The following is a 22,360-nucleotide window of genomic DNA, read 5'->3' as shown; positions in this document are numbered from 1 at the left end:
TAGAAATGGGATTTATTTATGCAGCGAGAGGAGAAAAAATGCGACTTTTGGCTGTATCTAAAATTTAGATTAATTAATTATAGCACAGCATCCCAAGCTATCTGCTTATGAAACGATTCTTATATGCTTATCTTCGTGGAAAATTTTTTTACCGAAATCGTCTCGACTTGATATTAAATATGAGAAAACAACGAAAATCTTATTTGGATAGCACGCGTACTCAACGGTTATAAAGCCCGTGACAAACTAGCATTCTTTCGAGTTTGTAGCCATTAATCGACTGCTACATCAGAGAAAGCTCGTAAAACCCGAAATACAATTAATCCCTGACTATATCCCATTTTCCAGCAGCTGTCCTTTCTGATATTATTTTATTAAATAAGCAGAAAACAGCTACATTTCGAAAACGATCTGCACATACAGATCTTCCCCTTGCAGATTAAAAAATATAGTACAACGCCAACCAATTGAACGCGTTTGGTAGTAGAAAGTACTGGACAGCTTCAAGATCAAACTGCAGATAAGATCGATTTCGAAGAAAACCTCCTATTTTGCAAGAGGAAGAAAGATTCATGATACTGCCCAAAATAATGGCTTTCGATTGGCTATCTTTGTTTTATTATGAAAAAGCACTCGAAGGCTATCTGCCTAAGAGAAGGAATGCTTAGTGGAGGACTTTCTAAAGGAAACTGGCTCATATCCACATCACACATGGGGAAAACCATGAAAGCGCCCATCCAGCAAGGATATTCGCCTGGAAACGAACCCATATCGGACTACTAGTATTCAACCACTTAATAGTTTGACCACTGGTAAGCCATAAAATTGGCTTTCATCTGATGTAGTTAGTTTATAATTTACATTAAAAGAAATCTAAATTGTGATAAAAGTGAAATTAATAATTGGCTAAACTTTTGATCAAAATGATTCTGAATAACAATTTTTAATACAAATGAGATCGTAGTGTTAGTTGAATATAGCTGAGTATGGAAGAGCACCCAAACGGAATGTCTAACGGAATCCCATCTGCCTAACGGAAGGGTTACCTTTGTAGAGAATTGGATTTATTGCATTACGGCAAAGCACCCCATTGAGTCAACTGCCCAAGGGAAAAGGTGCTTTCCTGGAAGACTTTCTAAAGCAAAGCTGGCTCAAATTCACTTTATATACTAGGAAAAACATGAAAACGCATCTGCAGCAAACCCGTTTACCGGGGTATGAACATGGGTTGAAATACGAGTGCTCAGAGGCCTTATCAGTTCAAACACTACTTTCGCCGCTGGTTTTTTGGAAAAAGAAAATCTGGTTCAATTTTATATTACACTTGGGGAAAATCAAAATAAAGCCTACTCAGTCGAGACTTGAATAGAGGTTTACCGAGTCTAGAATTGAATTTAATTACCGGTATTCAGAGATAACATATGTTCAATATCTAATAATAATAAGAATATAAAACTCAAGGATATAATTTTGCTATAAGTAATTATAAAATTAGGCGTAAATTAGTAAAAAGAATGTCTAATTTATTGCATTAAAAGACGCTTGAAAACAAATGATGTAGAACTTAATTCTTTTAACTTTAATCGGCACACATTTGAATGCAAATTTAAGTATAAATATAAATTCACGCCCGGTATAAAAACATATATTCCTTAAATATGGAACTAACAGAAAACCAAAAGAATAAAATGCAAATAACTAATTTTTGGATCACGTCATCGACTGATATGAAATGTTATCTCCTCGGATTTAAAAAAAGAAAAGTGAATAGAGCCACATGACAATTCGATAACTTTCTGATAATGGTCATATTGTGAGCTTCGATAAAGTAAATACTTTCAAAAAGGAAATGACAACAAACAACAATGGATGTCAGTGCAATTTGTAGTACTCCATTCTGGGTAAGGAGGAAATAATTTGAAATGCTGTATATTTTTTGGCTTTATTTTGTACTATTTTCGATACGTTTTTCTTGCAGAATTCCAGCGTTTCCTGGGAAGCAGAAAAACCTTATTTAAGTCACTGCTTTCAACACCTAGTTTTGGTCATTGGCTCATGCGGAGTGTTATGGATTGTGGCACCATTTGAATTTTTCAAAATCTCTAAATATCATGGCAGCTCAACTCCGTGGACAACACTGTCTATCACGAAAATAGTAAGTTTATAGGTATTTTCTCCTCCTTTCTACATGCCTTCGTGGTGTAACGGTAGCACACTCAGCGCGTATTCGGAGGTGCAGGTTCGAGTCCCGGCGAGGACATTGCATATTTTTCACGTCTCCCGCATCAAAAAAATTCTAGTTACTTTACAGTGAAGCCCGAAATAAAAGGTGATGGCTGATGATTTTTGACAACCAGAATTTGGCGATTGGGTCCCCTAATCCCCAATCGCCCTTTAAAAGGGGTGTAGATGAGGTATGTTTCCCTCCTTTCTGCATGCATTTGTGGTGTAACAGTAGCACACTCGGTGCGTATTCGAGAAGTCCAGGCTCGAGTCCCGGCGAGGGTATTGCTCGTTTTTTCTGTGTCGTTTAAAAAAAATAACCTAATGTCTCTACAAGATAATTAAACAATCTGAAGCGTGGATTGTTATGAGCAGGATACATTGTTTATTAAGAAAATATTATTCATTATAAAATCAATCAATCAATAAATAACTAAAATAGTAAGTTAATTAAAAGGCAAGTATTGTGAGCACAATATTTCGGTATAAAACTCGTAGGAAAATGCAAAAGAAACTCTGCCGGGAACACAAGTAAGAGTAGAAGATTTTTTTCCCCCTCCCAAAATTCTAGTTTTAATGTAATATGCAAGGTTGGAAATTGCGTACCTTAATGAGTAGCTGTCTGTTTAACTAAAATGCATTTTTGACTTTACATAACATTGTCGCTTAGATTTAAGACATCTAATATTATAAGGTATTTCTCCCGCTTTCCTAGAGTGCCTTCTTGGTGTAGTGGTCTGCACACTAGGCGCGTATTCCAGAGTCCGTGGTTCGATTCCCGGCGAAGGACGTTGCATATTTTTCATTTTTCCTGCTTCCAATTAACCTAAAGACTCTACAAATGGCGCCCGAACTAAAAGAGTCGTGGATGATGAATCTCCACACCCAGGATTTGGCGATTGGGCCCTCTAAAAGCCTAAGTCGCCCTTTAAAAAGGGGAGTATATAAGGTATTTCTCCTGCTTTCCTAGAGTGCCTTCGTGGTGTAGTGGTCTGCATACTCGGCCGGTATGCCAGAGGTCCGCGGTTCGATTTCCGGCGAAGACGATTGCATATTTTTCATCTTTCCTGCTTCCAATTAACCTAATGACTTTCAGTATATTGGATATGTGCAGACCATCGAAAAATTAAATGATAACAGAATTGTGATCGATATAAAGATTTAACTGTACATTTCATCAAGCCTAAAGAATGCAATACGATATGAATGTATTAAATCACACCTGGTAACATTCCATTTTAGGTATTTAAGGGGATTCTTTTGGTAATATGCATCCTTGATCTGGCAAAAGAAGTTTATGCCTATGTAAATTATCAAGAAAAGGGACTTGATGGATTGATAGCTGCTGTTGCCTATCTTCTCACTATAGTAAGTTGCACATTTTCTTCTGCATTGATTCTTTTGTATTTTAGATGCTTTCTAAGGTCGTTTAAGTTTATTTATTTCTCGTGCTATATTTCAGAAAATACTAACATAAAGAAATGCTTTTATCTATATATGTTCCCACTGATTCCATAGGTTTGTCATAATACAATGATATTTTTTCTCTTCGATTTGCATCTTTGATTCGATAAAATGATATATACTTTTACATAAATTTAAATATACAGGAGTCTGATGAATTGACAGGTGACGTTGCCTTATGTTTGAATTGGTTGAATATTTATTGCTATGCTAAGTTCAAAGGTGCGTATTTAAAACATAATTCGTAGAAGTGCTTTCCATTGGAGATGACCTGAATTAACTGTTTCGCCAGAAGATAAGATATTCGAAAGGTAAAGTATAAATGAAGATATTTGCTTTAAATGTATGCAAAAATACATTATTTATACATATTTAAGCTTAAGTGTATTTAAGGTATTATAAAAAATTAGCTTTCCTTTTACTTGATTAATTCAACGTATATGTTCAATCTAGGTTTTAACCGTAATTCTGACCATGATGTGCAAGCGCCGAGGCTTACGAGTATCTCTTGCCCTGCCGTCCTTTTGGATGATATCCACGATTACAACCCTCATCAGCATTTATGACGAGATACAAGACCTGGATCCGGTAATCAAAGTTCAAACTTATTAAAGCTCTAGTTTGTTGTCAATTTATACACATAAATTAGGGTGAAAGATGATATCATTTTCAAAATTCTACACAATTTTGATCTTATAATTTATGACTTAGTTTTGGTTCATTCGAAGAAAGGTGAAACGAACTCTTTTTTTTTCCATGCAATATAAAAATCAACTTATTGAGAAAGAAATTTGATGTATCTAATTTATGAAACGTCTGCAACAATAATGCTTTAAGAAAGTTTTAGTAACCATACTTCAACGTTAGTCATTTTTGAGCTCTAAATGACATATTTTATCAACAGACTGACGCATTGAAAGAATGCGTCATAATACTGAAATCTTGTGAAGTTATCCAAAGACAAAACTTAATAATAATTGATTTGATATAAGTTGTTACGAATTTTCAGGTCAAGTATTTTGGAGGCAAAATTTCAAAAAAGTGCTTCTTTATCGCAGAAGTTAGTAAAAACTCTAATACTATTTATTCTACGGGTACCGCAATTTTAATCAATTTCTGACGATTTACATTTTTAGATGATCAAAATAATGTCTACCAAATTAGTACTTCTATTTTTGCTCAGATTATTGTATCAGTTTTCAAATTATGCCCTTGAAAAATCCATATCGTGCACATTTATTTACTTATTTACCTGTAATTTGGAAAATCCTATAATCTGGATTAAAATTATACGTGTAGTATTTGTATAATCTATTGGAATTATACATGTAGTATTGTATAATTCTAATTAGTGTTGAATGGTTCAAAACTTTTATTCACTTTTCTATCGGTGATTTAACTCTTTTCTTATAGTTTCAGAAATAAAGATTAAACTTTACATTTCTGGTTTCACGGTTTAGGTTTTGAGCGGTATGGTTGTACTTTCACTTTCGTGAGTTTTCTAAATATGAAAGCAAATAAACAATTTTTTTAACAAAATGTTTTTTGAAGCTGAGCCTCTAATGCAAAATAAGGGTCTTTCAAGATGAAATTTACCAGGACCGATTGTAGCTCATCTTATAAGAGTTTAAGACTGAAAAAAGAATCCCAAAATTAAATAAATAGGTAATATTTAGACTACATCTTGTATTGAAATTCTATTACTTGACTTTAATCATCAAAATCTGTGGTATTATTTTCATAAATTGCTTTAATAGGTTCAGTAACAAATGCATCGCTTCATAAGTAGATATGTACAGATACTTTCTACCAATCTGTAAATATATTTAGTTCACTCTATTGCATATAAAAAATAGCACACGCAATTATTTTCTAGGAGGAATGGACTTCAGTGGCAAGCCTTGTTCATGATAGCATTGTGTTTTTTATTTCTATAATTCAACTGATTTTATCATCCATTGCTGATAAAAAAATGTCGTATCGTGGAAGAGAATACAAGGTATGCCTTTTCTATTTACAAGCACATAATCATTCTATGAAAATAATACTGTAATTTTGTTCATATTTGTGTTTCTGCAATATTCCCCTCTCAACAAAAGAGTCTTTCTAATTTGGATTATAACTCAATTGCATTTGAAACAGCTTTTAAGACCTAATTATTACTTAACATATAATAAAATTCAAGAAGGGACTTGTGAACCAAATTTCAGTCCAGATTCCTCTCATATATTTCCGAAGTAAAGGTACACAGATAATCTTCTGAAAATTTAATCATTTGGTAACAAAAGACAGTTGTATGCCAAATGACCATACTAATTTTATTAGCTATATTTTCTCCCAGTTTAATTTTACTTTTTTATACGTAAGACCATATGACAAGCATATCTGCGTTTTCGAAGTCTTGTCATTTTTCAAATCTAAAATTCTTTTCGATAATTTTTTTTAAATTTTATTTTCATATTGTCCTTAAAAATTCTGTTTTTAAAATTGTCTATTAACTTATAGAAGTATATCTTTATATGTGTTATATTTTATAAAGTAAATTGTTTCATAAGAATAAACAGTAAAGTTAAATTAAATTTAAATAATACGCTTGCGCCATTGCTGAAAGGATTGAAATTTGAATTAAACAAGTTTTTGCTATTCGTAATGAAGTTTATTTAAAGCTAATTTAAATTTAAATTTTTTTAATTTTAAATTATGAAAAATTGTATAAATTAAAGTATTATTATTGCTTCGAACTAATTTACAATATCATTTAAATTCAGAGAGCATATGTAAATTAATTGCAAGTATCTAAAACCATGAAAAAAATGTAATAATCGAAAATCAATCCTAAAAATTTTAAAGAAATTTTAAGACTAAATTAATTTGCATAAAGTGAATAATTCTTGAGCAGGCAGGAGACAGATCTTTTCAAGGGGAAGTTGCCTCCAAACCTAATTCTTCAGTTACTCAATTCGTTTGTCGTCATCCATATAGATATGGGTATAGAAGTATTCAAAACCAAAAGTAAAATCAAATGTAGTGAATTGCTTAAAAACAAATTTTTAAGAATTTCGAGAAATTTAGTAAGCAAATCGACTAGGAAACAAAATTATTAATTAAAAGTATACTTCTAATTAGAAATCCAAAGTAATTTAGAAACCCTTGCCTATTGGAAACTTCCCCGACACGAATTATACATGTAAACCAAAACAAACTAAGTACAATCTGTAAAAATACAAAAATAATACCTAAAAGGCAATTAAATAGTAAGTTTTAATTTAACTTGTAACTACATATTTTGTATCCTGGAGAGTGAAGTAGCATTTGCTAAACAAAGTGAGGTTGAGTAGTTTGTTTCTGCTAACTGTATAAATAGAGGGCGCTAGTACTATGCACAATTGAGTGTTAAGCTGTTACCTGTGTGATCTATTGTAAAAAACCCATGCTGTAAACTCTTAAGTAATGCGAAATCTTAAATGCTTGTTCTGTATGAAAAAATGTTGCTAACTGTAAAGGATTGCAAAAATATTGCAAACTGTTACGGATCGTGAAAATATATGTTGCAAACTGCCAAGTTCGAAAATTTTAATGAATTAAAAGTTCGAATAAACATTTTAATTGAATTAAATTAATTTAATTTAAAGTTTGAAAAAAAAATTAAATTTAAAAATATCATTTTTAAAAATACAAAATGAATGAAATGGAAAATGATTTCCTAAGAAACTTTTTGTAATAAACTGAATTTATTAAAACTGAAAATCTACAATAGTTAAATCAAAACTTTTACTAAATGCCGGCCAAAGGTAAGGAAAATTAGAAAAAGATAAAAATTTTCACTTAACTCGGGCTATAATTAAGACTTTCGAAAAGAGTTGGCCCTTCATTAGTAAAAAGAAAGAATCCGATATTGATTAAATATACATATTTACAAATTAATTAATAATTAATTAATATTTACAAGTATAATCCATTAACTCTTCAAAATCCTCCATTACCCTCCAGTTAAGGTTTAAGGTAATGTTTTCATACCATAAAGAGTCAAAAAATTAAATAGAAAAGTTAATGCCTGCCTTTTTAATATAGAAATTAATAAATTGTATTTGAACCTGGTTATTTACTTAAACATTAATTAGCCTTATTATTTCTTTCTTTAAATCTTCTATTTCAGTACATCATGTTCCTATTGTGTTTATTTTTTACTAATAACGTATTCAATTACTGTGGTTGTTTATAACGCTAATTTCCCGTGGGTAGGCTTAATATCATAGATAATATTCATGACTTCATACGAAAATACCCTTTTAACCCGTTTCGAGATTTTCGAAAGTGTCATCCTATTATATTTTGCACTAATGTTGCTGAAATGAAACTTTTTTCCAGACGTATTGTCCTCTTGAAGAATCCTCTCTGCCATCCCGTTTAACATTCAGCTGGTTATTAAGGTAAATCAGTTTTGGTTATGAAAAATTAAAATTATTTCAACTAAGACCTATATTTTGTTCTTGAAGATCAAACTTCTGAAATTACAAATGGTGCACCTTGATTAATTGTACTTTCGTGTATTAAAACAATACTTACAAAACTTATATTACTGCAAAAATTACGTAGCTTTATCTACAATAAATTCTTCTCATGAGCATTTAATTATAAAGGATTTATTTTCGGTTATGACAGTTATACTAACGGCACGCTAATTATTAAACAAAAAGTAACGTAGAAGAATGAATTTAAATTTGTCATCATCTCTAACAGGGAAAAAGTCATAAAGTTAAAATTAGAATAATTAATCAGTTTATACATTGTTGGACATTAAAATTGCAGCATTAGAAATGGAGAAACGAATGACCTTTATTGTTGGACATTAAAATTGCAGCATTAGAAATGGAGAAACGAATGACCTTTCTCCATTTCTAATGCTGCAATTAACGTTCAGCTGATTAGTAGACAACGTGTAAGTGATTAACAACACAGCACTTATAAGGAATTTCTCCTGCCTTCTTAGCATGGCTTCGTGGTGTAGTGGTCAGCAAGCTCAATGCGTATTCGAGAGGTCCGTAAATGCGTATTCGAGAGTAATGCGTATTCGAGTTCGAGTCTCGGCGAGGGCGTTGCTCATTTTTCATATCTCCTGCTTCCAAAACTCCTAATGTCTCTACAGTGGCGCCTGAACTAAAAGGTGGTGAATGATGATTCTTCACCACCAGAATTTGGCGATCGGATCCCCTAAATCCCAATCGCCCTTTAAAAAAGGGGTATATAAGGTGTTTCTCCCGCCTTCTTTCGCGGTGTAGTGGTCAGCACGCTTGACGCGTATTCGAGAGGTCCGCGGTTCGAGTCTCGGCGAAAGCACTGCTCACATCTCCTGCTTCCAAAAATCCTAATATCTTTACGCACTTACTTAAATCATGTGTAAACCCAGGGAAATTCACATCTTCGCAAAAACAATTCTGCATCAGCATGTTGATGAAGCTTCTTTGACAGAAGTGAGTATTCTGAATTTTTTCCGAAATCATGGGCATTGTTTGCCGAAACGTTCTTGATATCCAACATCTGATGTGTCTAAGATAAAGGATACTATAAAGAAGATAATATGGCCGGTAAATAAAATCGCTATTTGTCAAAGAAATGATTAAGACAAATGCCTTTCTTGTTTGGGTTATTGCCTAAGATTCATACGAGAAAAGGGTGCGTTTACAAGCTCAAGGATAGTAATTTTCGATTTTTTAAACTTCACAGAGGATTTGTATGTTCTTTAGGAAAAAAAAAAAAACAGCTCTGAGCTTATGTGATGTAACTATGCCCATGTTATAAATAGCATTAAACCTGTGGACAAGCAATGAATACAAACCGTGTCAATGAATTAAACACAGAGATACCCACATCGGTTATTAAGGTTGTAATGCTCCAACCTAGAATTTACAGCTAAATGTGTGGAACCTTGAGAACTGGTAAGCGATTAATCGCTTAGTTCAGAAAGATAGAAATGTAAACTCACGAAGTAATTACCCTTTATTGCTCAAAATAAAGTTCACAGTCGGACGTCCTCTCTCAGGACGTACAGAAAACCCTCTACTTGGGCTTGAACTCAAGAATACTAAGAAATAAACCTTAACTAAAAAGATATAGCCGAAGCTATCAAAATTCTAAAGGATTTGACCCCTTAACGCTAACTCAACGGCGAAGCTATCAAGGGCCTGAAATACGGCCGAGCGTCGAAATAGCTTACATAGAGTATAGCCAAAAGGCGAGCGCGAGCTGCTCAGAATCTCTGGCTCTCTAACGAAGTCAGTAGAACTTCGACTTTAAATACTTGCTCTTCCTTCATTTTTCATAATTCTGAAAACACATTATGGCAGGAAATTTGTAAACTGAAATTCTCGTAGAAGAGACAGGAAAGGGACTTTAACTAAAAATTTAGGATAAACCTTACAAGGTTATTATTGTTATTATTATTATTACACGCTATCGAATGATAAATAATAGCAGTATGTTGGAACTAGCAGATAATGCCGAAAATCAATTAAAAATTTTTATATATGTTAAAATATAGAGATTTATATCAAATATTAAATATATTAAACATAGAGACATGCACATTATATATATAATATATAATATATTTACTAAATAATATTGATTATATTATCTCCTGAGATTAATTTTAGTAGAATTATCTTAAAAGAGTGAATCCATACTTAGTAAGTTCTATTTCGAAAGATGTTTTGAAGTAACTTGAATGTAAATTGTTAAACATGTTTAACGGGGACTTGAATTAAATCATGAATAACAAAATTTCAATTGTAATATATTAAAGATAGAGATACCCATATCGGTTATTCTTCTTCTTATTATTATTATTATACTGTATAATTTATTTCTCCCACCATCTTGACAAGCCTTCGTGGTGTGGTGGTCTGCACGCTCAGCGAGTAATTGAGAGTTCCGTGGTTCGGTTCCCGGGGTAGGCGTTTTTAATTTTTCATCTCTTCTGATTCCAAAAATTCCTAATGTCTCTACAGTGGCGCCCGAACTAAAAGGGTGCTGGAAGTTGATTCTCCTCACCCAGGACCACCCCAGTCGCCCTTTAAAAGGGGGGTCCTGGTGATGAATCCCAGTCGCCCTTTACAAGGTATTCTCCCACCTTCTTGGCGTGCCTTCGTGGTGTGGTGGTCTGCACATTGGGTCGGTATTCTGGAGGTCCGCGGTTCGATTCCCGGCGAAGGCTTTGCATATTTTTCATCTCTCTGGCTTTTCCAATTAACCTAATATCTCTATAACTGTATCAAATGATAAATAACAGCAGTATGGTGGAACTAACAGACATAGGCAGAAAATCAGTTTGGAATTTTTGTGTACGTTATCGGTGGAGTGGAGTAATTAAACACTGCAAGAAATAGAAAATGTTATTGAATTCCTATAATAAGAAACTAACTGCACATAAATTTGCGCCCTAGGAGATCACCTTTTTTTTTACAATACATTAAATATCTGTTTTACGATAAATTTTTGATAACTATGAAAATTTTGCTTTAAAAGTGGATATATGAATAGAATTTCAGCAGGAATACAATAATAGTATTAATAAATTAGTTTATAAATAAAAATGGTAAAAGAACTAATTTTTCCGGAAAATCATGCTTTCCTATTAGAAATGAAAAATATAGCAGATGTTTTGATCTCACCCAAAATATTTATAAAAAAAATTAAATGAGATATCTTCTAATTTCCAATTTCTAACTGGAGAAAATTTGTCATTAGATTTAGGCGATTTGAAAGGAAGAGTTTGTATGAGCGCTTGGCTATTTAAATCATGTAAGTGCTACAGATATATGTAATTTTAAAAACCGTGAAATCACTTGGAGCATTAAAACAGCTACTGATTCAAATCTTTCAAAAATTATAATAATTAAATAATAGCTACAGTTAGAGAATTCATTATACATACTGAAGATGGTTCTAATGTTGCCAGTTGCTGTAGTTTTTCGTGAAAAAGATTGCGGTAAACTTAAAACATGATTTCGAAAAATACTACTGTTCTTTCTTATAACTTATCATATGGAGAGGAAACATTCGTGTTTAGTAGGTGTCATTTCTGTTTTAAATGAATAATTACTTAAGAAGTTAAAATTTAAAAAATAATTTGAGAGAATTATTGATGATTTCGCTTCGTTAAATTAAAGAAAACATAAAAATATGTTTAAAATAAGTTACTTTTTTTAATTAATGTTACTCATACTTTTTAATACAGTTTTTTTATTTTTTATTTTGACTGAAAAAATTTAAATATATTTACTGTTCTTTGCTTTGCAACTATAGTATGTTTATTTTGTTGGAAATAAAAAGCTACTATTAAGAACTGGTATACTTAACTGTAGCATTATAGTTTATAAAAGCTATCTTAGAATATATTTATTTTATACCGCGTACGCGTAACAGTCAAATTCTACTGCGTATAGGGACGTGAATTTGTCTCTTTTTCCTCTAGTGAAAAACCAACTAGGTAAGGATGTGATTCATGTCATAAAAATATAAAGACTAAATTTATTTGAATAAAAATTAATTATTTAGTTAGGTCAGGTGATTATTTTATTCTTAGGTTGCTAACAAAGAGCGTAAAAAGCAGTCTACACCAAGATTACTTAGTACCTTTATGCTATGAACTTAAAACATCCAACGTAGCGAGGGACTTCTACCACGAATGTGCATCAGGAAGCAGGTAGGTATTACTTTTACCTCTAAAACTTGTGAGCAATTATCATGAATATGTATATGCTTGATCAAGCATATGCTTTATTCACTTAGTGTCTGAAATAATAGTCCTTGCACTGCCATTGTTTTCCAGAAATTAAATCGACTTTATCACCTTGAAATAGCACCAAATAAAACACATATTTTCCTCTCTTAATTATCAAGGTAGGCCACTCATGAACTAAAACGTGTTCGTTGCTCGTATTATGTTAGCTTTTGAAAATTATGTAAATTTTTTACTTTTTCTGAATATTCAGTCAGTTTTTAAACAAAATTTTGTTGAAATTGAAAGATTATTTTACTTTCAATGAGACGCTTTGCTTAGAATTACCGTGGCTGGTTATCGATAACTCAAGGCAGATAAAACCCTTTATTTTCCCCTTCACTGACTTTCAGTTATTCACTGTAGAGCATTAATTAAAATTCTAATGTTAAGAAACACATTGTCCCTGCTTATCACAGGTATTTTACAAGAACTGGAGAGGAAGGCTGTAACATTAGAAAACAAGACAAGAAAGTTGCAACATTTGGGAACACGAAAGAAAGGTTGGCAGGGTTTCAACGTTCGAGTTGTCGAGTAACTTCGAAGAATTATGTCTTGGGATATGCCGTTACTATTTTAAAAAATTAGACGAAGGACTTACCAGTTATGGGTTATCCAATGTACTTGTCCCATGAAATACATTGCCTTGCTACAAACACATCTGCACTGATATTTCTGTCATGTTTTATGATATTTCTGACATACGAATATGCCCCCTCCTTATCGGTATAGTGGTGAATGACGCTGGCTACAGCATCGTTGGGCTAGCGTTCGGACAGTGAAGGCTTGAATGTTTGTGAATGTATAGTGTCTGTGCTGCATAGGGACACTTAAAATATTCGAGAGGCGGAAATTCTTTCGAAAGGTTTTGTGATACGTGAAGAGGTGTGAGATCACTCAAGTGCTGTCTATCCAAAAATAGGAGCTATACAATTAGTGCGGTGGAACTGTACCTGTAAAACCATTCGTTAAGTGCTGGTGTCCCAACCACTTTTTCTCGTCACGTGAATATAAGTGTCCGAGCTCGCTTTCACCTGTCATATAAAACCATGCTTCGTGAAAGCTTCCCAAACGCATTGCCAGTCCATGTACCTCAATTATTGCCACTATGCTCATGCAAATGCATGCCTGAAGACAGAACCTCTGGTGAAATCTTATTATCTGAGATAGTCTTAATTCTCAAACATTTCCTGTCAGGCCTACATATAAATAAATGGTCGAACAGGTTTCCTTCTTAAAAAGGCTAGTAGCCCTATATCTGGTAGATTAGGGGATCAGGTATTTAAGTGATGTCAGAACAAACTTCAAGTCTGAGAACGAACGTGATGGGCCTATGGGAAGTTTTTATAAGGTGTTATAAACGTCATATATGTCCCAAATATCACAAAATTTCATTGTCAATCAGCTTTTAATTTATTATCGATTTATAATAAATGATGTTTGTGAGATAACTGTTGTCATTCAGAGTATTTCTGAATGTAGATTTATACTGATGAAATAACATTGGATAACAGTGATTTTTGCCATTTTTTCTATCTTGCTTAGTTATAGAGTTAAATTTAATCATTGTTTGCATTTTTCGTAAAATGGCGCTATAATTATTTTTATTTTATTGAGTCTTCGATCCTTTATTCTGAAATTAAAGGGGTGAATACGGATTTTCCTTTGACTCCCATGGAGTTAGTTTTTAAGCTGGTAAATACTCTATTATTCATTTTAATTAAACGTTAATATTAGTTCTAAACTACGTAAACTAAATCAGAATCTATTTTAGCTGCTTACAAAACACATTAATCTCGCACGAAAAAGATTTATAAAGATGTAATAATCGAACTTAATTTCAGCAGTTTATATTAGTTATGTAATATGATTACCTGATATTAAAATTTTTCAGACAAAATGTTACATCACGAGCACAGGATGAGGCATCTCTTATAGAAAATGGCGAGGAAGACCTAGAATCTCAGGATGATGTAGTACTTAACAGTCAAAGTTTCCCAGAAAAGAAATCACTTTTCCCGATTTTAATAAAAGTCGCCTTAAAATTCCTCCTTTTTGCATCATTTCTGGAACTGGTGCTCACTTTGCTATATTTTCTACCATCTTACATTCTGAAGTAAGTTTTGATGTTTAATTCTCCTTCGATCTGTCCCGTTAATAGAACACTTAAGCTCAATTTATTTGACTGCAAATGCTATTAAGCGTTTCCGCTAACCACGATCAGATAATTTTTTTTCCTTTACAGCCTCATTTTGAGCAAGGGAAAGGAAGACCAGGAATGGCACAATTACGTATATGCTACCGCTCTGTTCGTTGTGTTGCTTTTTTCTTCTCTAGTTGATTCGCAGCGGAAGTATTATGGACTGATGGCAGCTTTAAGAATCAAGACGGCAGTAATGAATGCCGTTTTTGAAAAGGTTTGTGGGAAACTATTTTGGGTGATGAAAGCGAATAGCTACTTCTTTCCCCTCCCCGCTCTTCATGTAATTAAGCATTAAAAATTAGTCTTCTGAACAATTATTGAAACACCCACGAGGAATGCGAGTTACAATATATAATCTTAATAAATATGTGAAGTTACAAGGTGCCTGGAAACTCATTTGATTTTAAAAGTGCTAGTCTGAATTTTTTAAATGCACGCAATTTGTTTCAATTGTTTGCATAAAATAGGAATTAAGTATAACACTGATTAAGAAAAGTTGAAGCAGATACAGTTATATGATTCTTGAAATCGAGATGGTGCCTAATAAACAATAACCATAAAGAAAGTTAGCAAAACTTGAAAATTAATACTCTATATTTGAATCATTCTTCAGCTTAAGATAAAGAGTTTTATTGCTGGGAAGAATCAGGGATTTTAAATTTTCTAGCTATCTACGTTTTCCGCTGTTAAAGCAAAGTTTTAAATGAACTGCCTATTAAGCGTTAATTTGTTTTAACCAGTAAATAAGCTTTATTTAAATTCGTAGTGTAACATTATAAAAAATTTAATAAACTAGGTTGCTAAAAGGAATAAAGTATTATGGTTGAAGAAAACTAATTGTTGCCTCTTCAGAGAAGAATGAAGAGGTGCTCAAACTGCCCATTCAAAAAACATAATGCAGTCAATACAGAGTCTGATTTACATATAAAAAATATATCGGGGGGAGGGAGAGATTTAACTCCTATAATTCTGACTTTATTTTAAAATTATTTGCATTGTAACTAAGTGACACAGTTCACCTGAGATCATAAGTTTACGATTCCTATGCACTAATTTCCTAGTTGTGCTTCGATAGGTGGACAGATACAATAAATACTGAAAAAACAGTACTTTCAAAAATGATCATTTTTTAGAACTTCAATAACTGTATATATATTAGTGAGGAAAATAAATTACTTCATAATTTATGCTTTAAAACACTTGAAAATGTTGCTGTAAATGAAACAGTTCATGAACAACTGTTGATATATTGACTACTTTATTTTTATGCATCAAAAGATGTTATGACATTCTACTGAAGCCACAGTTTCTCACCAGTGATGAAACTGCGACTAAACATGCAATACGTATCAAATAATTAAGCATGTAATTCTAATTATTACCAATGAAATAAGCAAAATAGTTATTACCAATTAAATGCTTTAAGTAAATTAATTTAAAATTAATCTATCTTCTAATTATTTACAGTAACAGTAAGTCCAGTTACAGTAAGTCAAAGGCAGTTGCAGTAACGAAGATAAGAGATATATATCACTTCAGAATTTGATATATAATCAAATTTTAGCCTTTATTTGTCTTAACTTCGATAAAAAGGATGCACAGTGCATTTCAAAGTACGGCAGCTTGCCTCCTCTTTCTCAAAAGCAAAATTTGTTTTGGTAGGTTTTAAAATTAAGATTTCAGTCTTAAAGCCTATACCAGAGCTAAATTTCTGTAAAATTTATATCCGTATTGTTACGGTGATTTCCGACCAAAATAGCAGAGCCTTGAGATTTCATAGACAACAAAATTTTCTGAAGCTAATCATTATTAATCTCTCGAGCATTTTTCCTATATATATCTCGCTAAAATTATTTGAAGAACTAATTCAAATACTAACTATATATTGGGGAAATAGTTTATATATTCTTTAAAATCTGTCAATAGCAGTCAATACTCCGAATTGCCATTTTTACCATCCGACACAGTCTAATTATCGTATAGGGCAGTGATGGCGAATCTATGGCACTCATGCCACAGTCGGCACGTAGAGCCTCATCAGCCAGCACATGACTAAAATATTACTTCAATAATCAATAATCACAATAAAATGATACTACGTAATTTAAATAAGTGTTTTAGTCTGCTCTTGAATGTTTCACTTACTTATCGCATAATGCCACTGGCATACGGCCTAAATCTAGATATAAGATTTTCATATATCGCCGGAGAAATGATATACATATTTATTGATCCAATTTATGCCGTTTCAATTGTTTGGGTCAATCATATTACTTGTTACATGACAAAGAATAAGCCAAAGTTGAAGCAGCTAATGTCTGCTAAACGAATTCAACTTTATTGCAGACTGCCGGTGAGTTTTAATAGTTTCATTGTTAAATAGATTCCAGTTTTCAGATCTAAGCATTTTGAGGTAACTTATGAATAATTCTAATTTAATGTGGCACGCGGCTCCCAAAAGGTTCGCCACCATTGGTATAGGGTGTGTATGTTTTTGATATTTCTTTAAAAAAAAATAGAACACTGAAAATTCCTACGCATCTTTATACAATATACAAGCGAGTAATGTTGTGTAAAATAATACGCAGTTATCGATATAGTGGTCAGTGCTCCTACCTGCTGTATCACTGAGCTGAAGTTCGAATCCCTGCGAAAGTGCAGAAGAGTGTAGTGCCTGTGCTGTATGGGAGAGGGACACAAAATACACGGTGGAGCGAAAGTAATCAAGTGCTTTGTCCTAGGTAAAAAAGAGATGGGTACCCTAGGGCAATAACCTGAAGTGTGTGTCCTCAAAATTAGGATGGAGCTTAAGAGCTTGTAGAGTTCCTCTCTTTTATTCTACTAAAGTAAATATCCAGGAACGTATTAAACTGTTAAGCGAATTATCGCTTAGTTCAAACAACAGAAAGCCTAAACTCAAGAAGGGTTAACTACCCCTTATTTCACTAAAAATAAGAATAACAGTCGGCCCCTTTAAGAAATAACTATCACTAACTGAGAGACTTAGCTGAAGCTAACACAAATCTAATGTAGTTGGCCCTTAAATTTGAACTATTCGGTGACTATCTGAAAGGCACGTAATATACGGCTGATCATAACAGCCATGGAGGTAAGAAAGGTCCTAGGAAAGCTAACTTACTACCTCCATGGTAACAGCTTCTATAGACTTAGCCCGAAAGCAAATACGCGACTCAGGATTCCAAGCTCTCCCTCTCCAAGTTGAACCTTCCTTTAATAGTACTTCTTACTCATTTGCATTCAACCCCATTCTAAAAATTCATTCTGGTAGGAAGTTGCAAGTTGAAACAAGAAATGACAGGAAAGGTTATCTAAATTAAAATGACTTTTATGAAATTAAAATACTCCTTCCAAGCTAATGCAGTGGGACATACACCTGTGCAATCAATGGTGAAATTACGGTGCTTCGCCCTACTTGTACCTGTCCAAAATAATATAAACTCTTGATTAAAGGGTCACTCCATCACTTGAAATGCATTCAAACTCATTTTTGTTGAAGTTAATGCAGTAGTCCTGTGTTTTGTCGTTTATTAAAGCAATTACAATTTTTTAAGTTTATCATGCAGTAAAAAAAGGGGGGAGGATTTCATCTACCATTCTTAGTTCTAATATCATAATTCAAAAATTATTTGTTTGTTATTATATCTACTTCAAATGTACTTTTAGAAATTTTTAAATAATAATAACGGATTGTAGGGGAAATGCGAATTTAAAAAATATGCAAATTGCTTATTTTGTTCTAGTCTTTGAAAACATGCCAAGAATCAGATTGCGTCAAGCAGTATATAACTGCAGATGCAGATAATATTTTTCAAATGGTATGTCTGCTAACTGAAGTGTGGGGAGCTCCTTTACGCCTCTTGATTGGTTTATATGGACTTTGGCTGTGCTTAGGATCTTCTTGTTTTGCTGGATTAGCTATAGCAGTGCTACTTATTCCTATGAACATACTTGTTGAGCAAGGAGCGAATTATTTCCAGGTAAATATTTTCAACATTTTTGTACTAATAATTGATTTCTAGAATATCTTATGAACAAACCTTCATAATCTAAGTGGAGAACCAAGAACCTAGAGATAATAACTATTTTTGAAATGAAACATACGATCAAAATGAGTTAAAAACTGCTAATACTTTTGCTTTCAGTAATATCAGAGTATTCCATAATAAAATAATCTTTCAAATATAGAAGGCATAAATTAAACTTAACCCTTGATTCTCTAAGGCAGCGGTTCGCAATGTGTTCCGAGCGGCCCCTCAACCGCTCCAGGAAAATAAAATGACTAAAAACTGAATGAAATCAGAAGCAAACAGTAAGATTACATATTTGTGATTCTACTTTTAGAAACTGTATTCTGAAAACGAAATTTCTCCAAGTTTAATTTCCTGTCTGCTTTGGCAGAACATGCTTGTCTATTACTAGGAACTGCACATTCACGAAGCTTCTTTATTCTTAAAATTTAGCCCCATATGAATACAGGTGGTTGGTCGATTCGAAAGTTGATTCTTAGAAAAGGTTCACAGCAATAATATTGTCATTTCTTAATGATTTAGTGATTCTTCTACGAGTTTTCTGTATATTTGATTTCTTTTTGAGTTTATTTATATAGTAGTAAGAGTTCATTAATAAAGGCGATAATAAAAATAATAAACTGCATAAAATTTGGGAACAGAGTGTTACACTTGCTGCACATTTGAATAAGATGTTCGTCTTGAGGTATTGACGCAGAAAAGCAGTCACGGGTCTTATTAAACCATTAAACATATATACTATATTTAATATAACATATTGTTGCGTTATTTTCTTCTTCTTTCTTGAAGTTACGTTGCATTATTTTCTTCTTCTTTCTTGAAGTTACGTTGCGTTCGGGGTTCATGCGATTTGGAGTGAATAATGACACTTCTTGATGAAGTAGCGAAACACACTTTATTTACCAATATTAATCAGAACAGCTCCAAAACACTTTTACAGTCGTCGAAGATCTATAATAAACACGCTGGAACAATCAGCGACACAGCCTTCACACTGTAGGCAATAACGGTGGAGACAGCTTGACTTCAAAGCACCAGAGTACAGCTCCCGACTCTGCTCGGTCGTTCTCGGAACTCCACGTACTCTCGAGACTCTCCACGCTACAACTCGCGATGCACTCGACGTCACATAGAGCACAGCTCCGGACTCTTCGGTTTAGTCGTTCCCGGAACTTAACGCACTCTCTCGAGGATGCACTAACCGCGATACACTGAGAGACTCTTCGATGAACTCGACGACCAACTAGGCGCTTGACTTCGAGACACTCGCAGAATGACTGACTATCAGCTTGCTAGACGAGGCACACTCTCCCTGACTGCGGACCAGCACGGTTTATATAGCTTTCGGCTTGTGTTCGAGAACATTCTGGGCTAAACCGGTAAGAATTCGTTCCAGAAGGTTCTCCATCCGTCCGTGGCATAGCGCCAATTTTGGTCGCCAAATGGGCGATTTCGCGCCAAATGTGGCAAACCTGCCTTCTTTTGCCATTTTATGGAACCCTAAAACTGCTTTGCGGGGAAGCCATCTTACCGCGTCTGTACATTTCGTAACAATATATATATATATATGTGTGTGTGTGTGTGTGTGTGTGTGTGTGACTGCATGCAATCATTAACTTGCAGAAACCGAATTTATTATAACTACTTTAATGATACTGTCAGGAATAATGTAAAATATCTGTTGTAACGCAAATTGAGCTTTATTGAACTTTGAAAGACTCTTTATGTGTGGCTAACTTTTGACAATATCAAGATAATTATAAATAGAGATATTATTATTCTAAAGTTAAAATTTTAATTCATGCATATAACATAATTGTATAATTTCCTTTCATGGGCACTGCACAGCTATGTAGATAGCTCTTTACTTTACAATCCCTTACCGTCTATGTCTTTTTTCTACCCCTGTAACAAGCAGATAGGTGTAGTGTGCTTTGCCATATTCAAATAACCTAACCTAACCTCTAATGCAATTCTTAAATATCATTAACTTCTAAAAATTAGAATAGTCTTAAAGAAGCTCTGCTAGACGAGCTGATCGTAAAATGTGCTCCGCCAGTCTAAAGGTTTTGGGAATCGCTGCTCTAGGGACCTGCTAATATTTTTATTTAATAGTTAATATTTTAATTTCTTTTACTAATAACATATTAAGCCGAAAAGTGATAAAGCATCCGTAAGAATCTAGACTTTTCAAACTGCGATTATTCATAACCGGACAGTTTACATAAATAAATTCATTTTCTTAATATTTTAGCTGCTCCAAATCTTGCAATAATTATTGATTCTCAAATTAGTTTTGTCTATAGCAAAATTATATTTCAAAATGAGCCGTTAATATTTAATAGGTTATGATAATTTTATGCCAGACACCTGTTTATTAGCAATATATTTTCAAAGAACAATTCATAAGGAAGTTAGTTCGTTTTTTTTTTTTTTTCGTTTTTTGAGGGGGAAAAAACCCTTGAAACATATATATTATAAGCAAATGTAGCTTTAGATACTGATTGCGAAAACGTATTCACTATTTTTGTATCTTACAGGGCTTCATTTTGATAATGAGATGTAGTTTTAAATGTGTCATTTTCTTCTTATACATAAATGTTTAAAAATGTATTGCTTTTTTAATGAAAAATTATCATATTAATAATAATGCGTTCATAAAATGTATCTTTTTTTAGAAAAAAGCTCAAGCAAAACAAGGAGAAAGACTTGAGGTATTATCTGAATGTTTGCATGGAATAAAAGTAAGTTTTGCTTTCGATTTAATTCAGAATTCTGAAATAATTCCAAATATAAAGATTTTGGCAACATTTCTCAATATCATATTTTCAGGTTGTGAAGCTTTATGCATGGGAAGAACTGTTTTTACGAAAGCTAATGTCTTTGCGGAAATCAGAAAGTAGTGAAATGCGAAAATCTGGATATATAAAGATAGTTTTCAGTTTTCTTACTGTATCAGCAACATCACTGGTGAGAAATTCATAACTTTTACTTTTTTTGACTCTTTGATACGTATCATTCCTATTATTATTCTCTAATAAATCTTAGTATTTCTATTGAAATCAAAATGATATTTTGACATTTTCTTCCAATTTAGATATGTGTTATAATCCACATTCAATTACTTTTTTAAAACTAAGAACCCATTTTCTTAAAATTTTGTCATTTAAAAGAAGCAAAATGCCTTATACTTTAAAATCTGAGAACTACTTCTTAGTTAAATTTAAATACAACTAGCAGTTTATTAATAATGAAATAATACGGTGAAAACTTTTTGCGTGCTCTGTATGGTCCAGTTCTACGAATCCATGAATGAAATTGTAATACTGGAGAATAATTTTGAAACACAGAATAAAATTTCAAAATTGATCTGTCCTTTTATTGAAAGTCAATATACGATCACGATTTTTCCTGTAAATAACAAAATGAAAATATAGAAATATGCATATTATTTCCGTCGGTAAACAATATGCCTTTTGATAAAGCGGGATGGTCTGTCTTTGTCTAATAAATTATACCAGCTGTTTAACGCCATTTTGATTGTAACATATGCATTATTACAATCAAAATGGTACATTATAATATATGCATTATAATTATTCTTATTGCTACTGTTTGCTGGCCTTAATTTTTTTATCTTTC

General features: G+C 32.8%; 1 protein-coding gene across 3 annotated transcripts in view; it reads left to right on the top strand.

Annotated features, from left to right (window-relative positions):
* The first annotated feature begins 1,818 nt into the window (after positions 1 to 1,818).
* LOC118191114 (multidrug resistance-associated protein 1-like) overlaps positions 1,819 to 22,360 on the top strand; it is a 53,422-nt gene continuing 32,880 nt past the window's right edge. For 2 of the 3 annotated variants that reach the window (XM_085808676.1, XM_085808675.1), the window contains exons 1-12: positions 1,819 to 1,901; positions 1,979 to 2,155; positions 3,466 to 3,591; positions 4,141 to 4,275; positions 5,564 to 5,686; positions 8,056 to 8,117; positions 12,272 to 12,391; positions 14,361 to 14,582; positions 14,712 to 14,883; positions 18,431 to 18,667; positions 21,397 to 21,462; positions 21,551 to 21,688. In XM_085808676.1, the coding sequence (XP_085664802.1) occupies positions 1,866 to 1,901; positions 1,979 to 2,155; positions 3,466 to 3,591; positions 4,141 to 4,275; positions 5,564 to 5,686; positions 8,056 to 8,117; positions 12,272 to 12,391; positions 14,361 to 14,582; positions 14,712 to 14,883; positions 18,431 to 18,667; positions 21,397 to 21,462; positions 21,551 to 21,688 (1,614 nt within the window). In that variant the 5' untranslated portion in view covers positions 1,819 to 1,865. Of the gene's footprint in view, positions 1,902 to 1,978; positions 2,156 to 3,465; positions 3,592 to 3,711; positions 3,999 to 4,140; positions 4,276 to 5,563; positions 5,687 to 8,055; positions 8,118 to 12,271; positions 12,392 to 14,360; positions 14,583 to 14,711; positions 14,884 to 18,430; positions 18,668 to 21,396; positions 21,463 to 21,550; positions 21,689 to 22,360 lie in introns of those variants that run through there. The other variant, XM_085808677.1, reaches the window with a different exon arrangement.

The sequence above is a fragment of the Stegodyphus dumicola genome, chromosome X1 (assembly GCF_044657685.1).
Source record: "Stegodyphus dumicola isolate Sdum_Otavi_A_Nest chromosome X1, ASM4465768v1".
In the NCBI taxonomy this organism is placed as follows: Eukaryota; Metazoa; Arthropoda; class Arachnida; order Araneae; family Eresidae; genus Stegodyphus; species Stegodyphus dumicola.
The sequence above is the reverse complement of the archived record's forward strand: the minus strand, read 5'-3'. Positions and strand labels throughout refer to the sequence as shown.